We start from the raw sequence: 19,189 nt of genomic DNA, 5'->3' as shown, positions 1-19,189 counted from the left end.
CGCGCTCCGGCCCCCGGCGCTTGCGCATTGCGGCCCCATTCCCTGCTTAACCCCGCCCCCATCGCCGGGGTTTTCAAATTTGAAACCTGCTCCTTTTCCCGCCCGAACATGTTGACCAGCGGCGGGAGAGGGCGGAGCCGCACGCAGCCAATAGTGCCCCCGAGGCCTTCCTGCTCCGCCCATAAGGTGACGTCAGCGAGCCACAAGCGGCGGAGAGCAAATGGGCGAGGGCGTCCGCCGGCCCCGCCTCCGAGGCGCCCACGTGCAGCGGCCAAGCCCCGGGCCTCGGGTGGGCCACCCGCCCCCAGGGCACCATTCAGCGTGCGGGCATCTAGTCACCAGTACTGTGCTGGAGACTGAGGCCCAGAAACGCCAAGTGATCGGCGCGGGGTCGCTGAGCGAAGCGGCAAGACGCGGCACCCCCACTCCAGCCCGGGCGTTCGCCCGAGGGCCAGGCCTGGTGGAAGCCCTACGGGAGTCCTAGGGGGCGGGCAGGTGGGCGGAGGGTGGGCTGCGGTTCAAGGGCGCGTTCCAGAAGGGCGGGGCCAAGAGCTAGGCTGTCCCGGGGCGGGGCGTCTTGGGGGCGGGCCGGGCGCCTGTGTTTGTTGCCCCGTGTCAGTTACATTGTAACAAAAGTGGTGTAGCCGCTGCTCCCGTCTGCACCACAGGCCCTCCCGCCTCCGGCTGTCGCCGACATGGAACCGGTGGCCAGCAACATCCAAGTCTTGCTGCAGGCGGCGGAGTTCCTGGAGCGCCGCGAGAGAGGTGAGGAAGAACCTTTGGTCGGACTCCAGGCGGCGACCTCGCTGACACTGGCCTGGGCTGGGCTTGACTCCAGACTTGAAGAATGCATGGCTTTAGGGCAGTAGTCTTGCGGCACCGCTGCGCTCAACTTAAGAGGGGTCCGCGGGCAGTGGGCTGGAGGGGTTGGGGAAATGGCCCTGTAGCCCAAAATCCCTTTCTGACGGTGCCGTGCATGGGGCGCCCGCTGGGACTAGCCTGACGCTGGCGGGGACTCTCTCTGGCAGAGGCTGAGCATGGCTATGCGTCCCTGTGCCCTCACCGGAGTCCAGGTCCAGTCCACAGGAGGAGGAAGCGGTCTCCCCAAGCTCCTGGCGCGCTGGACAGTGGGCGGTGAGGAGGGCCGGGGGCAGCGGGGAGTAGGGGGATGGGCGCCGTCCTTCATCGGGTCTCTCCACTGCCCGCTTCCTTCTTGTTGCTTGCATCTTCTGGGCCAAGTACCTTGCTCTGGAGGCATACAGACTCCTGCCGTTTCCCCATCCTCCGAACACACACTTCGTTCAAGGACTATTTCTCAAGCACCTCTGATGTGTTTGGAACTGTGAATAATAGTTCTGGGTCCTGCTTCCACTCACACTCCTAAAAGAAACCACTTGCTTTCCTTCACAGGCATTCTCCTTTTCTCTCCTCTCAACCCTTTGCACACCCATTACCCCTCAATTTGAATGCCTCTCCCCCCACTACTCATTTTGGGTAACTTGTGTGGCTGGGCTTAACTCAAATGTCACTTGTGTTCAGGAAGCCCTTCCTGATTGTGGCTAGGGGACTCTGTTTGGACCCCACATCACCTGGGCAGACCTCCCTCAGCATTTGACCTCCTTACTGCCTCTGCCTCTGCCTCGGACTCAGCTGTCTGAGGCCAGCGCAAGGTCCCCACAGTGGGCTAGTTTGGGGCACACATCTGTAGTGAATTTTGAGCCCCTGGGGACTCTGAGACTGAGGGTGTGGACACTGACACCCCCTCACCCCATCCTCTCTGGCATTGGCAGATCTGTGCACAACGAGCTGGAGAAGCGCAGGTGAGTCCCCACCCTGCCCTGAGAGCACCAGTCCCCAGGAACAGCCTCCCTCTGGCCTTCCCTCCCCTGCCATCCCTCATCGGCCAGCGAGCCTGGGCTGGCACTGCCCTCTAGACCCCTCCCTCTGCAGGAGGGCCCAGCTGAAGCGATGCCTGGAGCAGCTGAAGCAGCAGATGCCCCTGGGGGCTGACTGTGTCCGATACACCACACTGAGCCTTCTGCGCAGGGCTAGAATGCACATCCAGGTAAGACACTACCCTGGGGCCCAGGGCCAGCTTGCCAGGATGCTGGGAGAAGCGTAATAGGGAGAGACTGGGAAGAACTAGGAGCGAAGTCGTGACGTTGGGCTCTGTGCTTTTAGTTTCCAAGTTTAAGTAGGAAGAAAAGCAGGAAGTAACCCAAGAGGATTGTTCTGAGGCTTTAAGCAAGTTTTCCCAATAAATGTTCACTTGTTATTACAATTATTACTTGAATCCCAACTGTGAAACCTGGAGCAAGTTAGGTAGCCTCTCTGGACTTCATTTCCTCCTCTGTATGGGGGACATTCTGTGATGGGTCACTATAAGGATCCCTCAGTCTGGAGAGGGCTGTTTCTCACTCCTCCTCTCCTGCATCCTCAAGGCCTCCTGTTCTGAGGGGCCTGTCCTGCTTTGGGAGGCAGGTCCAGAGGCCAGAAGGGGGAAAAGGGCTGAGAGGACGCCAGTGACCTTTCCTTCCCGGGCTCAGCTCAGCGCCCCCTGGTGGATGGGAGTGGGATGGGCTGACTCAAGACGAGGCATCACCACGGAGTGGGGGCGCTTAGAAGCGACTTGGAAACAGTGGAGGCCTTTTCCTGCCCTCCTGGCTCTTTTGACAGAGGAAGAAATGGAAGCACAGCGGGCTGATGAGAGGCAGATTCAGAACTGAGGCCTGTGTCTCTTGACTTGGATTCCTTTGCAACAAGTGCGCATGTGCTCTGCCTGGCCCTGTTGTGGGCACAGGCAGCTGTGGCAGAGAAGGCTGGAGGTGCCACGCAGCAAATAAAATGGTGTGGAAACTGTTAGCACTGTACTCATGGTGCCTTATGGTTGAATAACACCCTGGTTGGAAAGTGGGCTCCGGTGTCTCACGTGGAGTTTGGCTGACCTGGTTCTCAGAGGGATGTGTGTCTTGGGTGCTGGCTGTCCCATGGGCGGGACCTAGGGATTGCTCCTTCTGGACTCCCTGCTTCCTGTTTTGCCTCCACCTGGCTGTCCTCCTCACCTTGCCCTGGAATGTTCTTTGCTGCTCATAGATCTGTCCAGGTCTGTCCCCGGCTGGAAACCTTCCATGGTTTCTGACAGGACACTTTCAGTATTTTACATCCTGTGAATCTCAAGGCCCTTCACAACACAGGCCTCACTTCTGGTCTCATCTTGTGCCATGTCCCACTAAAAAGCTGAACTCTCTATACTCTTCCCATTTTCACTCTGCCTGGATGTTTCCTCCTCCATCTTCACCTGGGTAGCGCTTATTCATCCATCTATACCCAGTTCAAATACCTCCTCACCCAATTGTCCCCTTCTTGTTGATTGAATGCATGCTTTTGCCCACTGAGGGCCTGATGGGAGAACCCTTGGTCCTCCAGTCCCTGGATCTCAGGGCTGGCAGAGCTCGCATGGAGGCGGCAGGAGAGGACTAATACTGAAGCCTTAGGGTTCCTGGCAGGATCTTGAGGAGTTACAAACTGGTAGCCTTTGTTTAATCTCGTCATTTAGTTGCTCAGTCGTGTCAGACTCTTTACAACCTCATGGACTGTAGCCTGCCAGGCTCCTCTGCCCATGGGATTTCCCAGGCAAGAATACTGGGTGGGTAGCCATTTCCTTCTCCAAGGGATCATCCCTGCTTAAGAATCGAATCCATGTCTTCTGCATTGACAGGTGGATTTGTAGCTTTCTAAAAATAGTGGATGCAGGTTCTATCTCTGGTCAGGGAATGAATATCCCACATGCTGTGTGGCATGGCCAAAACAAAAACAAGCCCTAGGAGATCTGGCAACACTGGGCTTGTTCCCACGTGGCAGTAATTGGCCTGGGACACTTCCTCCAAGCCTTAGTATGCACTTGCTGGTGTGCCTCAGTCCCTCTCCCGTCTCCATCGCCTGATACCAGCACACTCCACTCCTTCACATCACTTGACAGCCCTGAGGGCCTTTGAGATTGTGCAGCCCTCCCTCCCAACCATCCAGACTGAACTCCCAGGCCACTTACGTGAGATAGGAGGGCAGCAGGCCCTGGCTTCCTGCAGGATGTGGGAGCAACCCTCTGGCACCCACATCTAGTGAGCCTGTCACATGACCGGTCTGCCGTTGAGCGGTGCCTGAGCCCAGCCCCTGCTCCCCTGGATTTGCAGAAGCTGGAGGAGCAGGAGCAGCGGGCCCGGCAGCTCAAGGAGAAGCTGCGCAGCAAGCAGCGGAGCCTGCGGCAGCAGCTGGAGCAACTCCGGGGGCTGGGAACGGTGGGCGAGCGGGAGCGCCTACGGGCGGACAGCTTGGACTCCTCGGGCCTCTCCTCTGAGCGCTCCGACTCAGACCAAGGTAAGTGCCCTGGAGTGGAGGGGTCGGGTGGGATGAGCGGGCCAGGCCTCCTGACTGGCCCTCTCCCTGTGCAGAGGAGCTGGAGGTGGACGTGGAGAGCCTGGTGTTTGGAGGTGAGGCTGAGCTGCTGCGGGGCTTCAACGCAGGCCAGGAGCACAGCTACTCACACAGCGGCGGTGCCTGGTTGTGACCCTCACCGCCCAGAGCGGCCTCTGCCCTCAGCCCACTCTTTGCGCCGTCAGGCCAGAGCCCTCACCGGGCCTCCAGGGCTGCTTGGAGTCACTGTTGGAATGGACTCAAAGGACCCTGTGTGGGAACAGGTGCTCCTCGTACCCTGCTGCTGGCGGCTGGCAGTCCCACCTGGGAGAGGGATGCTGGGCCCCCCGAGCCCTGCAGGGCAGGTAGCTTGGGCCCAGGCCCCCCTCCCAGGCATTTTTTTATAGCACTTGGCCCAGCTGTCCATGGCAGCAGGAAGCCTCTTGGGCCCTCATGTTCCTTCCTAAACAAGGGCCCCTGGCCTTTGCCCCATGCATACTGTATTTTCATTAAAAGCCTCTTTCTTAACTTCCTGTGCATGGTCTTGCCTGATGAAAATGTGGGAACTTCCAGCTACAAACTGGAAAAGAAGAAATGAGATTCACAGCCACCACAAACCCTACTGACCGCACTGGGCAGTGCCCCTTTACTCCCCACAGTTTGGAGGCCATCTGTCCACACTTCAAGAGTGGGACCAAGGCCGAGTGATGTGACCAGCCTGAGGGCCAAAGCCAGAAAACAAGTGGGGTCAAGATTCAAGCTTTCTGACTCCAGAGCTGTGTCCGATTGAATTCATCAAGTATTTATTGAGTGCCTGTTACACGCAAGATTTTGTTTCAGATACTTAGGACACATCAGAGGATAAAACAACGGTCCCTGCCCTCATGGAGCTTACAGTCTAGCATTTACGACCACTTCACCTGGATGCAGTGACCCTGGGCAAGTCACTGTGCCTCTGTCCTCCGCCACCCGATGCAGGAGAAGGAGGCCCGGCTCAGACATGGGTAACTGGCTGGCTGTGCTGGAGATGCCAAACAGGGCACCTACCCTCAGCCCACCACCCAGATAGTCGAAAGGGCTAGAAGCTGGCTTTTAATTATAAAGTACAGGAGTAGGGGGCACAGGGACTGGAGCTGGTAGTCTGCTAGACTGCTGCCTTGGGGCCTGGGCTGGCTACACGAACTGCTGCTGCTGCTGCTGCTTCTTGGTGGCTGCCTTGCTGGCCAGGTCCTTGGCCTTCTCTGTAGCTGCCAGTGCCGTCTCCTTGGCCTTCTCCTTGGCTTCCTTGGCTGTTTCAACAAGGGTTTTGGGAGGGGCCTCACCTGGAGCAAAGGGTGGGGGGCTGGTTTTAGAGAATGCCAAGAAAACCGACCTAAATTACTTCTCAGGACATTTATCTCCTGGGGGCCAGGCTCTGAAGGAAATACTCAGGGTACAGATGAGTTGAAGGTGGGCTAAGAGTAGGCTCTGGCCCAATCATGGCAGTTAGGACTTGACAGCCTCTGTCTGCGTCCTGAGCCCTCACCTTGCAGCTTGGCCAAGATGTATTCAAAACCCTTCATAGTCTTGGTCACGTTGCTTTTGAACCGCGCGAGACCAAATTCCTGGCAAAAAGTGACAAAGAGAAGGATTCAGAGCTGCCCACGGAACCCCAGCCCAGACTCGACGATAAATGGCTTTGGCCCCAGCATCCCAATGCTGCTCACCTGGACAGCTCTGGAGACGCCAAATAAGCTAGAGGAGACCCAGGCTTCCCGGCGGATTTCGGTCCAGCCGCTGTTATCAGAGTTCACACGGTAAACACATCGTTCCTCCACCACCTGTGTAGGCAGGCAAGTCAACCACAATCGTGTGGGAGTCCTTCACCTGGCTAAGTTACACATCAATTTGATCCCCTGACTCTTTTCATGAGGGAAAGCATTCTTCCCCTTACCTTACTGCAGTCTCAAATGGCACTTCAGGAAGAGAGTAGGAAGATGAAAAAAAAGTCATTTTGCTCTCAAAACCTTTCCTCTGACCCTTCACACTAAACAGCACATAAACTCTTGAAATGTCTGTGGTGGTTTCAGCCTGCCCGCCAACCATCTTGGGTTTCCCTCATGGCTCAGATGGTGAAGAACCTGCCTCCAATGCAGGAGACCTGGGTTTGATCCCTGGGTCAGGAAGATCCTCTGGAGAAGGAAATGGCAACCCACTCCAGTATTCTTGCCTGGAGAATTTCAGGGCCAGAGGAGCATGGTGGGCTACAGTCTATCAGGTTACAAAGAGAAACAATTCAATTGAGTCCAGTCGTGTTTGACTCTTTGTGACCCCATGGACTGCAGTACACCAGACTTCCCTATCCATCACCACTGAGCAACTAACACTATGACCACCCTCTTTGGCCCTTAAGCTGCCAGCAATCTAAAAACAGAAAAGGAAATCTGGCAATCCTCCTTATCAGAGAGGAGAAAGTGGACCTGCACGTCCAAGAGAAACACTTAAAAAGACACCTGTCACAGCTGAATTGAAAGGGAGGTCTCAGAGGTCTTCTCTTAGTAATTTACAAACCGTAGAGACAGGGCCCTCAGATGACTCTGGGGCAAAGCATTAAGGTGACTCATTCTGTGACTTTGCAGCACACTTCCCCTCCCTGAACTTCACTATTCTCTTTGCACAATAGAGTAAGACCCACTTCCCTGTGTTATTGTGATAATTAACAGAGAATAAAAGTGTCCTGAAAGCTTTCAAGGTACTCATTGATGAAATGTTCCTTAAACTATTAATAAATCATGGATTTTCAAGTCTTTTTTTTTTTAAAGCAAGAAATCGAAGGTATGTGGAACTTCCCTCTCCTTGCCCTAAAATCTCAGGCAGAAATCATTACATTAGATAGTCAAAGGGGCGGGCCCAGTCCTCTCCCCTCTGAGGTACATCCAAGGTACTCTGGAGGCTTGATGTTTGAAAACTACTGTCTCCTTCCCTCAGCATCAAGCCTGTGGCCCAACCCATACTTGTGCCAGGCACACTGTGAGTGCCCTGCATTTAGCACTTACAAGTGGAACACAGGTATTCCTCCTCCACTGTATGAACGAGTTAGAAGACAGGCCTAGAGAAGGTAACCGCCTGGAAAGACCATCCAAGTTTGTACTCTAGAGCTATCACTCTTCAGATCTGCTTGATCTGAAGCTCCTAGCCCCTCACAGAAGCTCCCTCATGGTTCCCTAGCCACATGTATCCAGAGCGCTCTAGTTCCGGGGGGGACGTGAGAGGGGTCTCACCATCAGCCGGGCGTGGTTGATGTTCCAGGTGAAGGTGGTCATGGTCTGGTTTTGTGGGTCCACAATAGAATCCTCCAGGATGTACACTGAGTGAGCAACATTGGCAGGAAACAGTCGCTCAGCCCAGCGGGGCATCCTGTTCGTCTTGGTCAGGAGTCGGCGGGACAGGAGCTTCTGGTCAGAGGTCACCTCTCGGTGCACTATGTCTTCCGTCAAGACATGCTTGCTGCAGGTGTCAGGGTGAAGGTGACCCTCAGGAGCCTGACCCTGGGAGACTGCCTGCTGAGGTTCCCATCTGGAGCCTCCACGCTCAGAATGGCCAGGCCTTTTCCCAGACTTTCAGAGTAAGCTGTGGTTGTGGCTCAGACCTGAACTGGAGCCTTTGAGCCTCTCCCAGGGCAAATTCCAACTCCCGCCCCCTCGCTGACCTGGATTCCTGGGCATTCCAGCAGGGGTGGACCTCCTGATTTACTGCACCACTGGAGAGCAGTCAAGGGCAGAGAAGCAGGCAAGCGCCCAGACTTCCAACCCCAAGATCCCTCCCCAATTCCTGTGCTGCTTCCTCTTCCTGTCTCACCACACTGAGATGAGAGAACCTTAAGACTAGGGCTTCAAGTAATCCACTGCCCAGGCCCAGCCTCCTTCCAGTACCCTGTAGGCCTAGTCTGGCCGCTTACCCGATAGGGTTCTTCTGCCCTAAACATGGCCAGGCTCTGGAGATCCCCCGACTCAAAGTCGAGTCTTTCCCGGCCCCCAGACTCCGATCTCCAAAGAGCGAGGTAGGAGGGTTGCTCTTCCCAGGGCCACGTACCTATAGGGATTCGGGTACCGCTGCCAGAAGGCAGCGAACACTTGGTCCCAGGAACTCCGGAGCACGCTCTGGCCCAGGAAATACTTCACCATCGTCCCGGCCGGGGCGGGCTCAGCGCCCGAGCAGCATCAGGGGTGCGGAGCCCGAGGGGCACGCGGAGGCCGGGCTGGAGCTCGACGCTCAGCCGCCAGGCTAGCAGCAGGTCAGTCGCTACAGCGCCGCACCCGACCAGCCACCGCCGCCGCCGCCGCCATGAGGAATTATCGGGCCGCGCGCCACTTCCGGCTCAGCAGTGAAGTACCCACCTCTTCCGGTGCCTGCCCACGTGACCCGACGACCCCGCCCCCACACTCTCCTTCCCCCTACACCCCTCTCCCCTTCCCCGGCCCCGCCACCGCTGGAGTCGCGGCGCTGCGGGCCGGAGCTGGGTTGGAGGATCCCCCTGGCTCGGTGGGGAATCTGTGCCGGCGCGGCCTCTAAGCTAGGTGGGCGAGCGAGCGGCAGAGCGAGCTAGCAAGTCGGGCGGCGGCGTGCGGCGCCGTTAAGGGCGCTGCCCCGCGCGCTCCCAGGCCGCCCCGGGTCCCAGGCTCTTAGGAGGAGAATTCCTGGGCCCGAAAAGCGGGGGCGGACGGAGGCGTTGTCATCGCTCAAGCTCGTTGCGGCGTGTGGAACCTTAGGTTGGCGCCTGGGGTCGGGGACTGAGGTTAAGGGCGCTGCCTGTCGGAGCGGAGATCCGGGTTTGCCTCGCGCCCCCGCTCAGGACCCTGACGCGGGTGAGGCGGCCCCGGGAGCATGAGCGGGCAGCGCGTGGACGTCAAGGTGGTGATGTTGGGCAAGGAGTACGTGGGCAAGACGAGCCTGGTGGAGCGATACGTGCACGACCGCTTCCTGGTGGGGCCTTATCAGAATGTGAGTGCTCCCGACGGGGCCCAGCACGGGTGGGAGGGGGCTAGCCGACACGCGAGGCTCTGATCGCTTCCCCTTGGTTGCAGACCATTGGGGCCGCCTTCGTAGCCAAGGTGATGTCTGTCGGAGACCGGACGGTGACTTTGGGTATTTGGGTAAGTTCTCTGGGCACGTAATCTGGGAAAACCCACTCTTGAGGAGGCGTAGTTCCTGCCTTGTACTGACTTGTGGGCTCACGGGGGTTTCTGTTCTCTAGACCCCAATTTAAAAACAGGGGTCTGGAGGACGTGATATTAGTTTGAAGTCGTGGGGAGTATACCTCCGTAACTCAGGCCAGGGCTGAGCCTCCCCCTGCCCTTCAGGACACAGCAGGCTCTGAGCGCTATGAGGCCATGAGCCGAATCTACTATCGGGGCGCCAAGGCTGCCATCGTCTGCTATGGTAAGAAGAGTTTTGGCCTGTTGCTCAGACAAGAAGGGGAGGGTGCCAGGCTGGCCTTATAGAACAGCCCCTCACCCTTGGTTGTGTTTCCTGTGTTCCACACCAAGACCTGACAGACAGCAGCAGCTTTGAACGGGCAAAGTTCTGGGTGAAGGAACTGCGCAACCTAGAGGAGGTAGGTGGCCTGACCTCACCAGAAAACCAGGCAGGGGCTGGCGGTCTGGTGGTCCAAGGGAAGTGACCCTGACCTGTCTTCTGCTCCAGGGCTGTCAGATCTACTTGTGTGGCACCAAGAGTGACCTGCTGGAGGAGGACAGGCGGCGGCGACGAGTGGACTTCCACGACGTTCAGGACTATGCAGACAGTAGCTGCTCCTTAGCTCCTTGGGTTGGGGAAGGAAGGGGCTGCTTGGGTGGGTCACAGAAAATAGGGGCTGCCTTGGCAAGATCCCCCACAGGAAGACTTTCTCTGGCCTCCCTGCATCTTTCAGAAGAGTCCCTGTACGGCTAGTCTGTGCCCACCTAATTCTCAGGTATGAGGCTTTAGTCTTTTCTCTTTACAGATATCAAAGCTCAGCTCTTTGAAACATCCAGCAAGACAGGCCAGAGTGTGGGTGAGTGCTGTCCTTGGCCTCACAGCAGAACACACAGGGGCAACAAAGGAGGCAGAGGAAAGCCCAGAGGGCTGGGTTACTATGGGATCCCTGGGCTCCTAGCATCTGGTCCTCACTGATCACCCTTTTTCCTGCCAGACGAGCTCTTCCAGAAAGTGGCCGAGGATTACGTCAGTGTGGCCGCCTTCCAGGTGATGACAGGTGTGTCCTTCCTTAGCTCCTGTGGAGACTCCCTTCAGGCCCACAGCACCTGACCCCCACCCCCCGGACAGTATGTTGAGCTACCACCTCTCTCTTTAACAGAGGACAAGGGCGTGGACCTGGGCCAGAAGGCAAACCCCTACTTCTACAGCTGCTGTCATCACTGAGTCACCACTCACTTGGCCTGGGGGGGGGGATTCCCCCAGGGAGTCTGGACCTAGCTCTTGTCTGGGCTTGGATGATCAAACATCTGAGCTACCTGGGTCCCAGTGGCAGCAGAGGTGGCACCTGCCTGTGCTGGCCCATGGAGCGGAGACAGCATTGGGGCTGACTGATGGGCACAAAGAGGGTAAGGGCTGATTTGGACCCCAGGCTTCTGCCCTGGACAGCAGTTGTGTCTACAGATTATTTAAATGGCTTCTGATTTGTAAATAAAATCAATGCACTGTGAATTACACTCAACCCCTTTCCCTGCTGTCTGGATTGGGTGTCAGGACACCTAGGACTTTCTGGGGCCACCTGGTTGGCCTCACTTCCTATAATCAGTGTTCTTCTCAGGTCTTATTTTCCTTTGGAAACCAAGTGGCTTCACCCTAGGGTTGCAGCTGAGATAATGGAGAAGCAAAAGGGCCCTTGCTGGGTTCTTTGGTGGGGGCAGAGATAGGGTGAAAAGCTGGGGTTGGGGCAGTGCAAAGCTCAAATGGTTCCTTCTTGGTGTTAAGAACTGGAAAGGCACTCAGGTGGTACCAGAGATCAAAAGGTCAAGCATTTCTGCCTCGGACTGGCTGGCTCTACTGCACCTCTGTCACGTCTAGGTCTGTGAGTCATCCCTGTGGCTGAGCCTAAGCTTCCCAGCAGCATGCTATAATGTGGCTTAATAGTAGACAAATTACAGGTTCTGCAAGACTTAGAAAGGTCTTAGAGATCCAGATTGGGCTCTAACTACCCAGAAAAGGGACTCAAACTTGGCTGTGTTCTCCTTTTAAAATGAGGTGACTAGTACCTAGTTCAAGACTATGAAGAGTATGGTTGGAATGTTAACTGTAGGACTAAATGCTTGTTTTCCCCTATTCTTTCCTGGGGCAGGAAGTTTAGGACGAAGTCACAAAGGGAAGTGATTTCCAGGGTTCCCTGAAAGTATTATTTTTGGGCCTTGGATGTCAAGATACTTCAGAAGAACCAGATGTACACAGGACTGACCTTTCCTTTTCACATTAGAAGCATTAGAGCAGCCCTCCCTTTCTGGTATGGGATGCTCAGCCTCTTTGCCTCACTATCCCATTTTAGCCCTGGGCTGGGTCTTCTGCAGTGCTTAGCACCTGCCTCTAAAAAAACTAAAAACTTGGCCAAGATGGCTAGACTCATGATCAGAAAAGTGCTTTGGTTCCAGTTCCTTTTTAAAAACCAATTCCTCAAAATACCCTTCTTGTGTGGGTGATGGAGGCCTCCTGGGTAGGGACTGAGACTGATACCAGCCACTTCCAAAAGTGGCAGAGACATTCTGACAGCAGTGGCTACTGGGAGGAAACCCACACCACTTCCATGAGGTGCTTGGAGGAAGGGCTCAGCTCGGTGTCCCCATCTGGGAACCACCTCAGAGTCTGGCTTCTGCTCTCACGCCACACCCATCCTCCCTCCTGTTAGGCTCTATCTCCCCACGGACAACAAAACAAAACACAGGGCAAGGGCCATAAGAGTAAAGTTAAACTTTACTTTACAGTAATTTTTTTCTATATACAAAGAATTACAGTACATGTTTATGGGGACTCCTAGCACAGGCTCCCCTCTTTTTCACTAAGAGTTTCACTTACCGCTGACAATCTATTGGGGTGAAGGGGGGCAAAAAGAGTGATGGACCTCAGCTGACACCCCCTTTTGCCCCTTAAAAATAAAGAGATCTCTCATTGTCAGCTTATTTTTTTTGCCAAGACTTAGAAAGCTGCTCTTCCATGAGCTCCTGTGTGCTGCACTCGCCCATCTTCAACACTCTCACCTACATGCACACAGGCAGCACGCATCTCAGACCTGGAGACTGCCTGTTCTCTGCCCCAACCCTGCAAGTCTAAAGCACCAGAACCGATCATTTCTGCTCCTGCTCCCTGGGCTCACCTCTTATCTACAAAGGTTTGCTGGATTTCCAAGGTGTTATACCTGAAGCCCCTAAAGAGCCTGATGTTTTGAGAGTCATGGGAAAGTAGCTCTAGAAAAGGGACCACATGTGCTATTTTTGCTTATGTTGATAGGAAATGTTTCTGCCCAGGCTGTGGATTTCTAATTAAAATAAACTCTTTCCACTTCCTTAAGAAATAATATCCTTAGTCTTCATAAGCAATAGAGGTGCTCCCATGAGAGTGAAGAGGTAGTGGGGCAGAAGGTATCTGAGGAAGATCCCACACCTGGAGCTCTCTACCAACCTGTTCAGGCAGTGTGGACGGAGGCTGTGGACAAGGTAACAACAGCCCTGAGAAACTCAAAGAACTCCCTCATCTGCAGACAGCGTGTCTTCCGTTTCTGGACTGCACTGGATCACCCCAGGGTCAGGTGCAGGATTCACCAAGGCTCTACCTTCTCCTAACAGAACGTCGAGGAAACTAAGACATGAGATCTCTTTCTCCCAAACAGGAATCTAGGTTTCTGAAGTCACCAGTCCTTCAACCCTTGGCAGTGCTTATTTTTACCAGGAAATTAGCACCATCATTACATTTTTGTGTGTGTACAAAGCAAATTACCTATTCTTTTTTCAATTTACACTATAGCAACCTCTGGCCCTGCTACACTAGCCCTAGGAAGCTCAGCTGAGAGCTAACGGGCCACAGTCAATGAAAGTCTCATGCAGCAGCTACTGAGCTCTAAATGATCTGGAATGTCGAACACATGGAACAGCCCAGTCATTATTCAGGAGGAACAGGGGCTTGTCCCACCTCCTTTCCTGCCATGATCTCAGAGAGGTGAGGACACTGGGCTAACTCTGACCTCCTGGTTGACAGATACCAAGAGGATGAAGACATCCCCCCCAAAAAAAGCCTTGGAGAAAACCCACTTTTTATAGGAGCTGATGCAAAAAATAAAATCCATCCACGTTTAGTGCTCTCCTGATTCTTCTCCACAGGGGAAGCTGCCAGGACCAACTTCCTTCCTGCCACTCTGTTCTCATGAGGCAACGTGCGAGTCCAGCTCCAGTGAGTAGATGCTGCCAAGCCTGGAAAAGGATCGCTGATGCACTTCATGCCCTGACTGTAGTGTGGGGTGGAGAATGTAAAGAATAAAACAGTGATTTATATCAATGCTAAAGATGTGGATTTGGTAGTTGTTCAGAAGAGTATCAACACAGTGATTTAAATCACTTCAAACTCAGTAACTTCAGGGGGAAACAGACATTTAAAAAAACTTAAATGCTGTTGTAGCAACAACTATTTTGCTGTGAGAATGGGTTTGCTCCAGTAGAGAAGCAAATGAGGCTTTGAATAAAAATTTCAACAGTTTTCATAATTTTCTTCTGAATAGGGCTAAGGGAGGTATTAGTTCTCTAGCTACTTGTGGAAGCTATAGGTTCCTCCTCAGAAAGGCTTCCTGGGGAACCAGCTTAGAGGCAGACTCTTGAGATCCTGATTTATAAGCACTTGGCCAAATGCCAAAATACCACCTTACACAAAGATCAGGAGTTTCTAGAGTAGATTTCCCGTTAACTGCCAATTCACACTCCCTGGAGAAAAGGTCTCAGTACAGGCTCCAGGAAAATCCCCAAAGGCTGGCAAGGTCGCCACCCCCATTTCATGCAAGAGTCTCTTTTTCCAAAAGTCTTTCTGACTCTGCTTCTAACTGTACAGTGACCGCTTTCATGATGTTAACAATCTAGTATCAAATGCTATTAGTGGGCCTGAGTTGAATGTCTAGTTTCCAATCAATCTAAGAATCTTTCAATGGCCCTCACAAAACTCTGGCTGGCTGTCCATCCATTTAAAGAACTACCCTGCCTCCCCCAATCCAAGCACAGTTCAGAAGTTGTTTACTAGGCAGGTCTGGAAGGAAGCTTCCAGTGAATGATGGAGAATGGAAAACTGAAAACCACAGAGTGGTCCACCTTTCCCTCACTCCTTCCTGTCCTGTGAGACATCTAGAGTGGCTGTCAATTACCTACCAAAGCCTGTATCAGAGAAGCTACTTCATGATCAAACTTCTCCTCTTAAAAATTTTACACAGCCTGCATACCCACCCCCCCCAAAAAATTCACAGTTTATTTCATGAAACAAAGAGCTACGGTAATTGAACACACAACATAGTGGAAAGAGATTCTGACAGCGCAGTGCAGTTATCTTTTTCTGATCACAACTACAGATGACAGGAGAAAAAAGGGCACAGGACTGGCACCAAGCAAATCCTACTCATACAACCTAAGAGGTTAGGGAAAGGGACCTACTAGCTGCAGTTATATACTTATTCTCACACATGATAAATACTTAATATAATGAACTTTAATGTTCTGGGTGGATTTCTTTAAAAATATCTTTTCCATGATTTAAAATTTTTTAAAAGAAAATAAGATGCTTTGTTTTCTCTTCCTCTTAAACAAAGAGCTTTTCCTCTCTGATGATGTGGGAAGAAAGAGGATGAAAGGGGAGAACTAGGCAGGTGGAATTTACAGAGGAGAGTCTGAGGTCTAAGTGAGATGCAAGAATAGGCCCCTAAACTCAGGGCAGCTCTGCCCAGCCTCTTGTCTCTGCCTGAGTTCAAATGTCTCAACCCCAGAGACAAACTTTGGGAAATAAAAGCAAATTCTTTTTAAAATCTTTATATAAAGCGCAAATGCTTCTAAAACAACTATTGTTCCCTCCTTAGAAGTGACAGGAATAACCTCAATAAAAACTCAGGAGGAAGAAATTGGGACAATACAGAATCCTGTTGAGGGTATAAAAGCCATAACTGAGAGACAGAAATGGCCAGGAGACACTGGGGCCAGGAGACGGCCTGTTGGCTAAAGCTGCTGGCTGCATTGGCGAAGCAGAGGTAAACATGTTTGGTCTAGGGATGAGGGCGTGGGTGAATGGGAAGGAACTGGCCAAACAGCACTTCCTGTTGGCAGTCAGTGAGCTGGGTGAACGGTAGGGTGGGGTAGCACCAACAGATTTCCCAGCCCTTCGGCCCCAGCTCAGGGCAGCAGTAACAGATAATCAGCAGTTATGAGGAATCATCTCTTAGGCTGGACATTGCTCTGTACGCCCCATCTTGCCAGTCATAGGGGAGGGGTTCTGGCTTGCCCTTAGGCTAAGTCAGCAGGTAGGCGCTCTCAACATGGAGCACACCATTTCTCAGGGAGAAATGGTGATAGGATCCACTAGTGAAGATGATGACTCCTCCATTCAGGTAGGAGGGCAAAGGATCAGAAGATAAGTAATTTCTCGCCAGAATCTGGCATTCTCCCTGAGCTGGTGGTGGATCTAGCTCAGAGTTTGCCAGATTCCCTAGATCTACTGCCCAAGACTCTGAAATCTGAAAGCACCTGAGTGTTTGGGGGACAGGCTTGGGGTGAGTTGATGTAAAAGGAGGAAAGTTTGTAGAAAAGGAAGGTAAGCTTGCCAACTGCCTTCTTACATTGAGGGAAAGCTGTGTCCTCATAGAGCCCAGCCCCTCAACCAACTGCTCCACCAAGGACAGATCTTTAGACTCTGTAGAGCCCAGCCAGAAGCAGCACCGGCTGCCTAGCCACAGCCCTTGGCTTTGGTGCAGCCCCCTCCTGCCTATAGAGGAGACCTCTGCATGAGCTTTCATGCATGCACACGCACACAGGGACACCTGACCAGGAGACACTCAAGAACAACCACTTCTGGGGCCACAAAGGACATTACAAAATGAGCCCAGAGCCCCAGGGCCCCTCAAACTTCCTGTTATTTATTTCCTGGTCAAAGGTTCTTTAAAAACAACCTGAGAACCCAGGCAGGCATGTTAGGCTCACAGGGATCAGGTCTTATTTATCTCTATATTTCCTGCCAGTGACTGATACCACACCTAGCACACACAGATGTTCAAGAAATCACCACCGACTTGAACGGGTATTAGTTCCTCCCAAGGATTCATCAGGTACCGTCAGTGGGGCGTGGCAGGATTAGATAGAGCTTTGAGAGCCCTACTACCTTCCAACCTGACCAGTGGAATTGAATCCCATGCTTGACTCCAGAGTGGACTTTTTATTTCAAGTTCACCATGAGTAAAGGTTGGGGGGGAAGAGACCCGAGTCTGTCTGTTTCCTTGGCTGGGGCCCACTTGGACTTCCATACATGGCTCATACAACCACAAGCCCCCCCGACTGGCTAATGTCACAAGAGTTCTGAATGCTGGGATATAAGGAAAGAATAACAGTGGAAAAGTGTTGGGGTCTGTTCTTTTTAAGAGGGAAAAAGATTTTTCCCTTCCCCAAGAACCCTGGGGGAGGCTGGTCTGGTCACGTGGCATTTACTGGTGTTACTTCTGTTCTGACTCTGCACACTTGTGACTGGAAGGAGCCTGGTTAAGAGCTGGAAGTGTACTTTGCTCTGGTTTAGGGTCTTGCCCTCTTCCAAGAGACCAGCAAGTCTGTGCCAGTGTCTGTGTGCTCCCGGAGGACCAGCAAGACTGTGCCAGTGTCTGTCCAGCCACCATGGGCCAGAGCCCTGGCCCTGGCGAGGCCTTGCCCAGGGCCCAGGGACTCTGCTCTGTGGTTGCCAGCTTCTTCTCTTCCGTGGAGAGGGAGGGCTTCCCAAGAGGCCTGAAGGACTGCCCACTCTTGGCAGCGAGTCCAGGTAGTTGCTGGCCCCCAGCCATCTGCTTCACCTGCTTCACCAGGCCTGGCACTTGACTGGGAAGCCCTGGGGTCTGTTCAGCCCCTGCAGGTGCTCTTCCTGAGGCCTGAGTTGCTGGCTCATATAAAAAAGCCTTGGCAGGGGGCTGAGAAAGAAGTCTGGCCTGGGTGAGTGATTTAACAGCTTGCCAGGAGTGTTCTGAAGGGGCCGCTGCTTTGCCCAGTGGCTGAAGGACAGCATCTGACACACTGCCTCTCTCAACAGCTCGTGGTATCTGTCCTAGACCTTTGCTGGCAGGCCATGAGCTTGACTCCAACACTGGCATCTTCTCATCAGCCTGTGGTGTGAGCTCATGGGGTGAACCTGCCCGTTCCTTCTGGCGAGGAGTTAGGTCTATGAGATCCATCACCAAAGCAGCTCTATTTTTTGACTGAGTATTCTGGTCCACGGGCCTCAGTGCTTTTTCTTTAGCTACCAGGGTCTGGACCACAGCTGACAGTACTTTGTCAGGAGGTGGAAGTCTCTGGGACAAAGAGACATGGGATTTGTCAGGGGGTCTGTCTGAAGTCTGGGGTTTGGGACCGCTGGTGACTAGCAGTTTCTCTGGCGGTGGAAGTCTCAGGCCAGTAGGGACAGGGGTTTTCTCCAGTGACTGGGGCCTTGGGCTGGCAGCACCTATGGATTTATCCAGCCTTGGATCAGCTGTCCCCAGAGGTCTTTCCAGTGGCTGAGACCTGACTGAGGGTGAGGAGCTTGGGCCGGTCACTGGAGAGGGTTTGTCAGATAGTTGGGGTCTTGGTCCTGCCACTGCAGTTGGCCTGTCCAATGGCTTCTGGTTGGATACCAATGATTGGGGTTTGGTCCCTGACCCAGCAAGGTCCCTGACCTTATCTACAGGCTGGGGCCTGGAGTCAGTTCTGTCAGGAGGCCTTTCAGGCAGCGGGGGCCTCTGACAAGTCCCTGCCAGAGCTTTTTTGGACAGCGACAGCGACTGGTTGGTGTCAGCAGATGGCTTGTCCGACATCTTGGGCCCTTGAGCAGCCACTCCTGATGATTGCTCTGCCAGGTGAGTGCTTGGGCCTGGAGGCAGTGGTACTGGAGGAGGTACATACTCACGGATCTCCCCCGGTTCCAGAGGGTTGGGCCCACAGGGATCATGCTCAGTACAAGACAGACGCCCATCCAGTTTGGAGATGAAGAGCATCCCTTCCCGATGCTGCTTGCAGAAGGAGCTGGGACACATCTCACAGAAGGAGGCTGCTTCCTTTCCGCATATGTCACACTGGTGCCAAGGACACTCCCATTTCCCTGAAAACACAGAAGTGAAACACAAACTAAGGAAAACAAGACATGCCTGAGATGGGCCACAGCTCTGGAACCAAGTCAAAGAAGTGACTGCAAACTGCTGCCTCCTGTGGAGAGCTCGTGGCCCTCGCCCACACTCCCTCCCTTAGGATCTGGGCTTTACTTTCTGTGAAATGTGTAAAAATAACCCCCAAATATTGTCACAACTAAGTATCAATTTAAAACCAAGCAGGAGTAAACAACAACAGCCAAGGAGTAAACCCTGATTTCTATGACTACTTCCAACAAGGAGAGAAATAACAATAACAAAACAAAACCTACTGGGTTTTTAATTGATACTCAGTTGTGACTTAATGTTTGGCTGTTGTTTTTACACATTTTGCAGAAAGTAAACCCCAGATGCTGAGGGAGGGGATATGGACAAGGGGCACGAGCTCTCTGCGGAAGGCAGCAGTCGGTAAACAACCAC

The 19,189-nt window shown here is 53.4% G+C and overlaps 4 protein-coding genes across 16 annotated transcripts in view; 2 read left to right on the top strand and 2 right to left on the bottom strand.

Moving 5' to 3' along the window:
* Positions 1 to 202: 202 nt before the first annotated feature.
* MXD3 (MAX dimerization protein 3) lies at positions 203 to 4,938 on the top strand. 2 transcript variants are annotated; one of them, XM_069591775.1, is made up of 7 exons: positions 203 to 495; positions 669 to 765; positions 1,029 to 1,134; positions 1,791 to 1,820; positions 1,951 to 2,065; positions 4,191 to 4,374; positions 4,449 to 4,938. In XM_069591775.1, the coding sequence occupies exons 2-7, from the start codon at positions 696 to 698 to the stop codon at positions 4,562 to 4,564; spliced, it is 621 nt and encodes a 206-aa protein (XP_069447876.1). In that variant the 5' UTR covers positions 203 to 495; positions 669 to 695; the 3' UTR covers positions 4,565 to 4,938. The 2 variants fall into 2 exon arrangements, with proteins under 2 accessions (XP_069447876.1, XP_069447875.1); XM_069591774.1 differs by lacking the exon at positions 203 to 495 and having other exon boundaries at positions 601 to 765.
* A 253-nt stretch (positions 4,939 to 5,191) lies between these two features.
* On the bottom strand, positions 5,192 to 9,174 carry PRELID1 (PRELI domain containing 1). Its single transcript, XM_069591772.1, has 5 exons — positions 8,482 to 9,174; positions 7,671 to 7,896; positions 6,117 to 6,230; positions 5,936 to 6,014; positions 5,192 to 5,732 (listed from the first exon to the last, which is right to left on the bottom strand). The coding sequence occupies exons 1-5, from the start codon at positions 8,571 to 8,573 to the stop codon at positions 5,584 to 5,586; spliced, it is 660 nt and encodes a 219-aa protein (XP_069447873.1). The 5' UTR covers positions 8,574 to 9,174; the 3' UTR covers positions 5,192 to 5,583.
* RAB24 (RAB24, member RAS oncogene family) lies at positions 8,096 to 13,933 on the top strand. 5 transcript variants are annotated; one of them, XR_011257273.1, is made up of 10 exons: positions 8,131 to 9,390; positions 9,474 to 9,542; positions 9,750 to 9,828; positions 9,936 to 10,003; positions 10,093 to 10,192; positions 10,391 to 10,441; positions 10,580 to 10,642; positions 10,745 to 10,991; positions 13,399 to 13,590; positions 13,752 to 13,933. XR_011257273.1 is itself a non-coding variant. In XM_069591776.1 (8 exons), exons 1-8 carry the CDS (start codon positions 9,274 to 9,276, stop codon positions 10,807 to 10,809), a joined length of 612 nt encoding a protein of 203 aa, XP_069447877.1. In that variant the 5' UTR covers positions 8,096 to 9,273; the 3' UTR covers positions 10,810 to 11,104. The 5 variants fall into 5 exon arrangements, 2 of the variants coding, with proteins under 2 accessions (XP_069447877.1, XP_069447878.1); XR_011257275.1 differs by lacking the exon at positions 10,745 to 10,991; XR_011257274.1 differs by lacking the exon at positions 13,399 to 13,590.
* Positions 12,334 to 19,189, bottom strand: part of NSD1 (nuclear receptor binding SET domain protein 1) — a 148,133-nt gene continuing 141,277 nt past the window's right edge. For all 8 annotated transcript variants that reach the window (XM_069591771.1, XM_069591766.1, XM_069591769.1 and 5 more), the window contains one exon: positions 12,334 to 18,723. In XM_069591771.1, coding sequence (XP_069447872.1) covers positions 17,099 to 18,723 — 1,625 coding nt within the window. In that variant the 3' untranslated portion in view covers positions 12,334 to 17,098. The remainder of the gene's footprint in view (positions 18,724 to 19,189) is intronic.

This window comes from Ovis canadensis, chromosome 5 (genome assembly GCF_042477335.2).
Source record: "Ovis canadensis isolate MfBH-ARS-UI-01 breed Bighorn chromosome 5, ARS-UI_OviCan_v2, whole genome shotgun sequence".
Lineage (NCBI taxonomy): Eukaryota > Metazoa > Chordata > Mammalia > Artiodactyla > Bovidae > Ovis > Ovis canadensis.
Note: the sequence above shows the minus strand (reverse complement) of the source record. Positions and strands in the feature narration are given on the sequence as shown.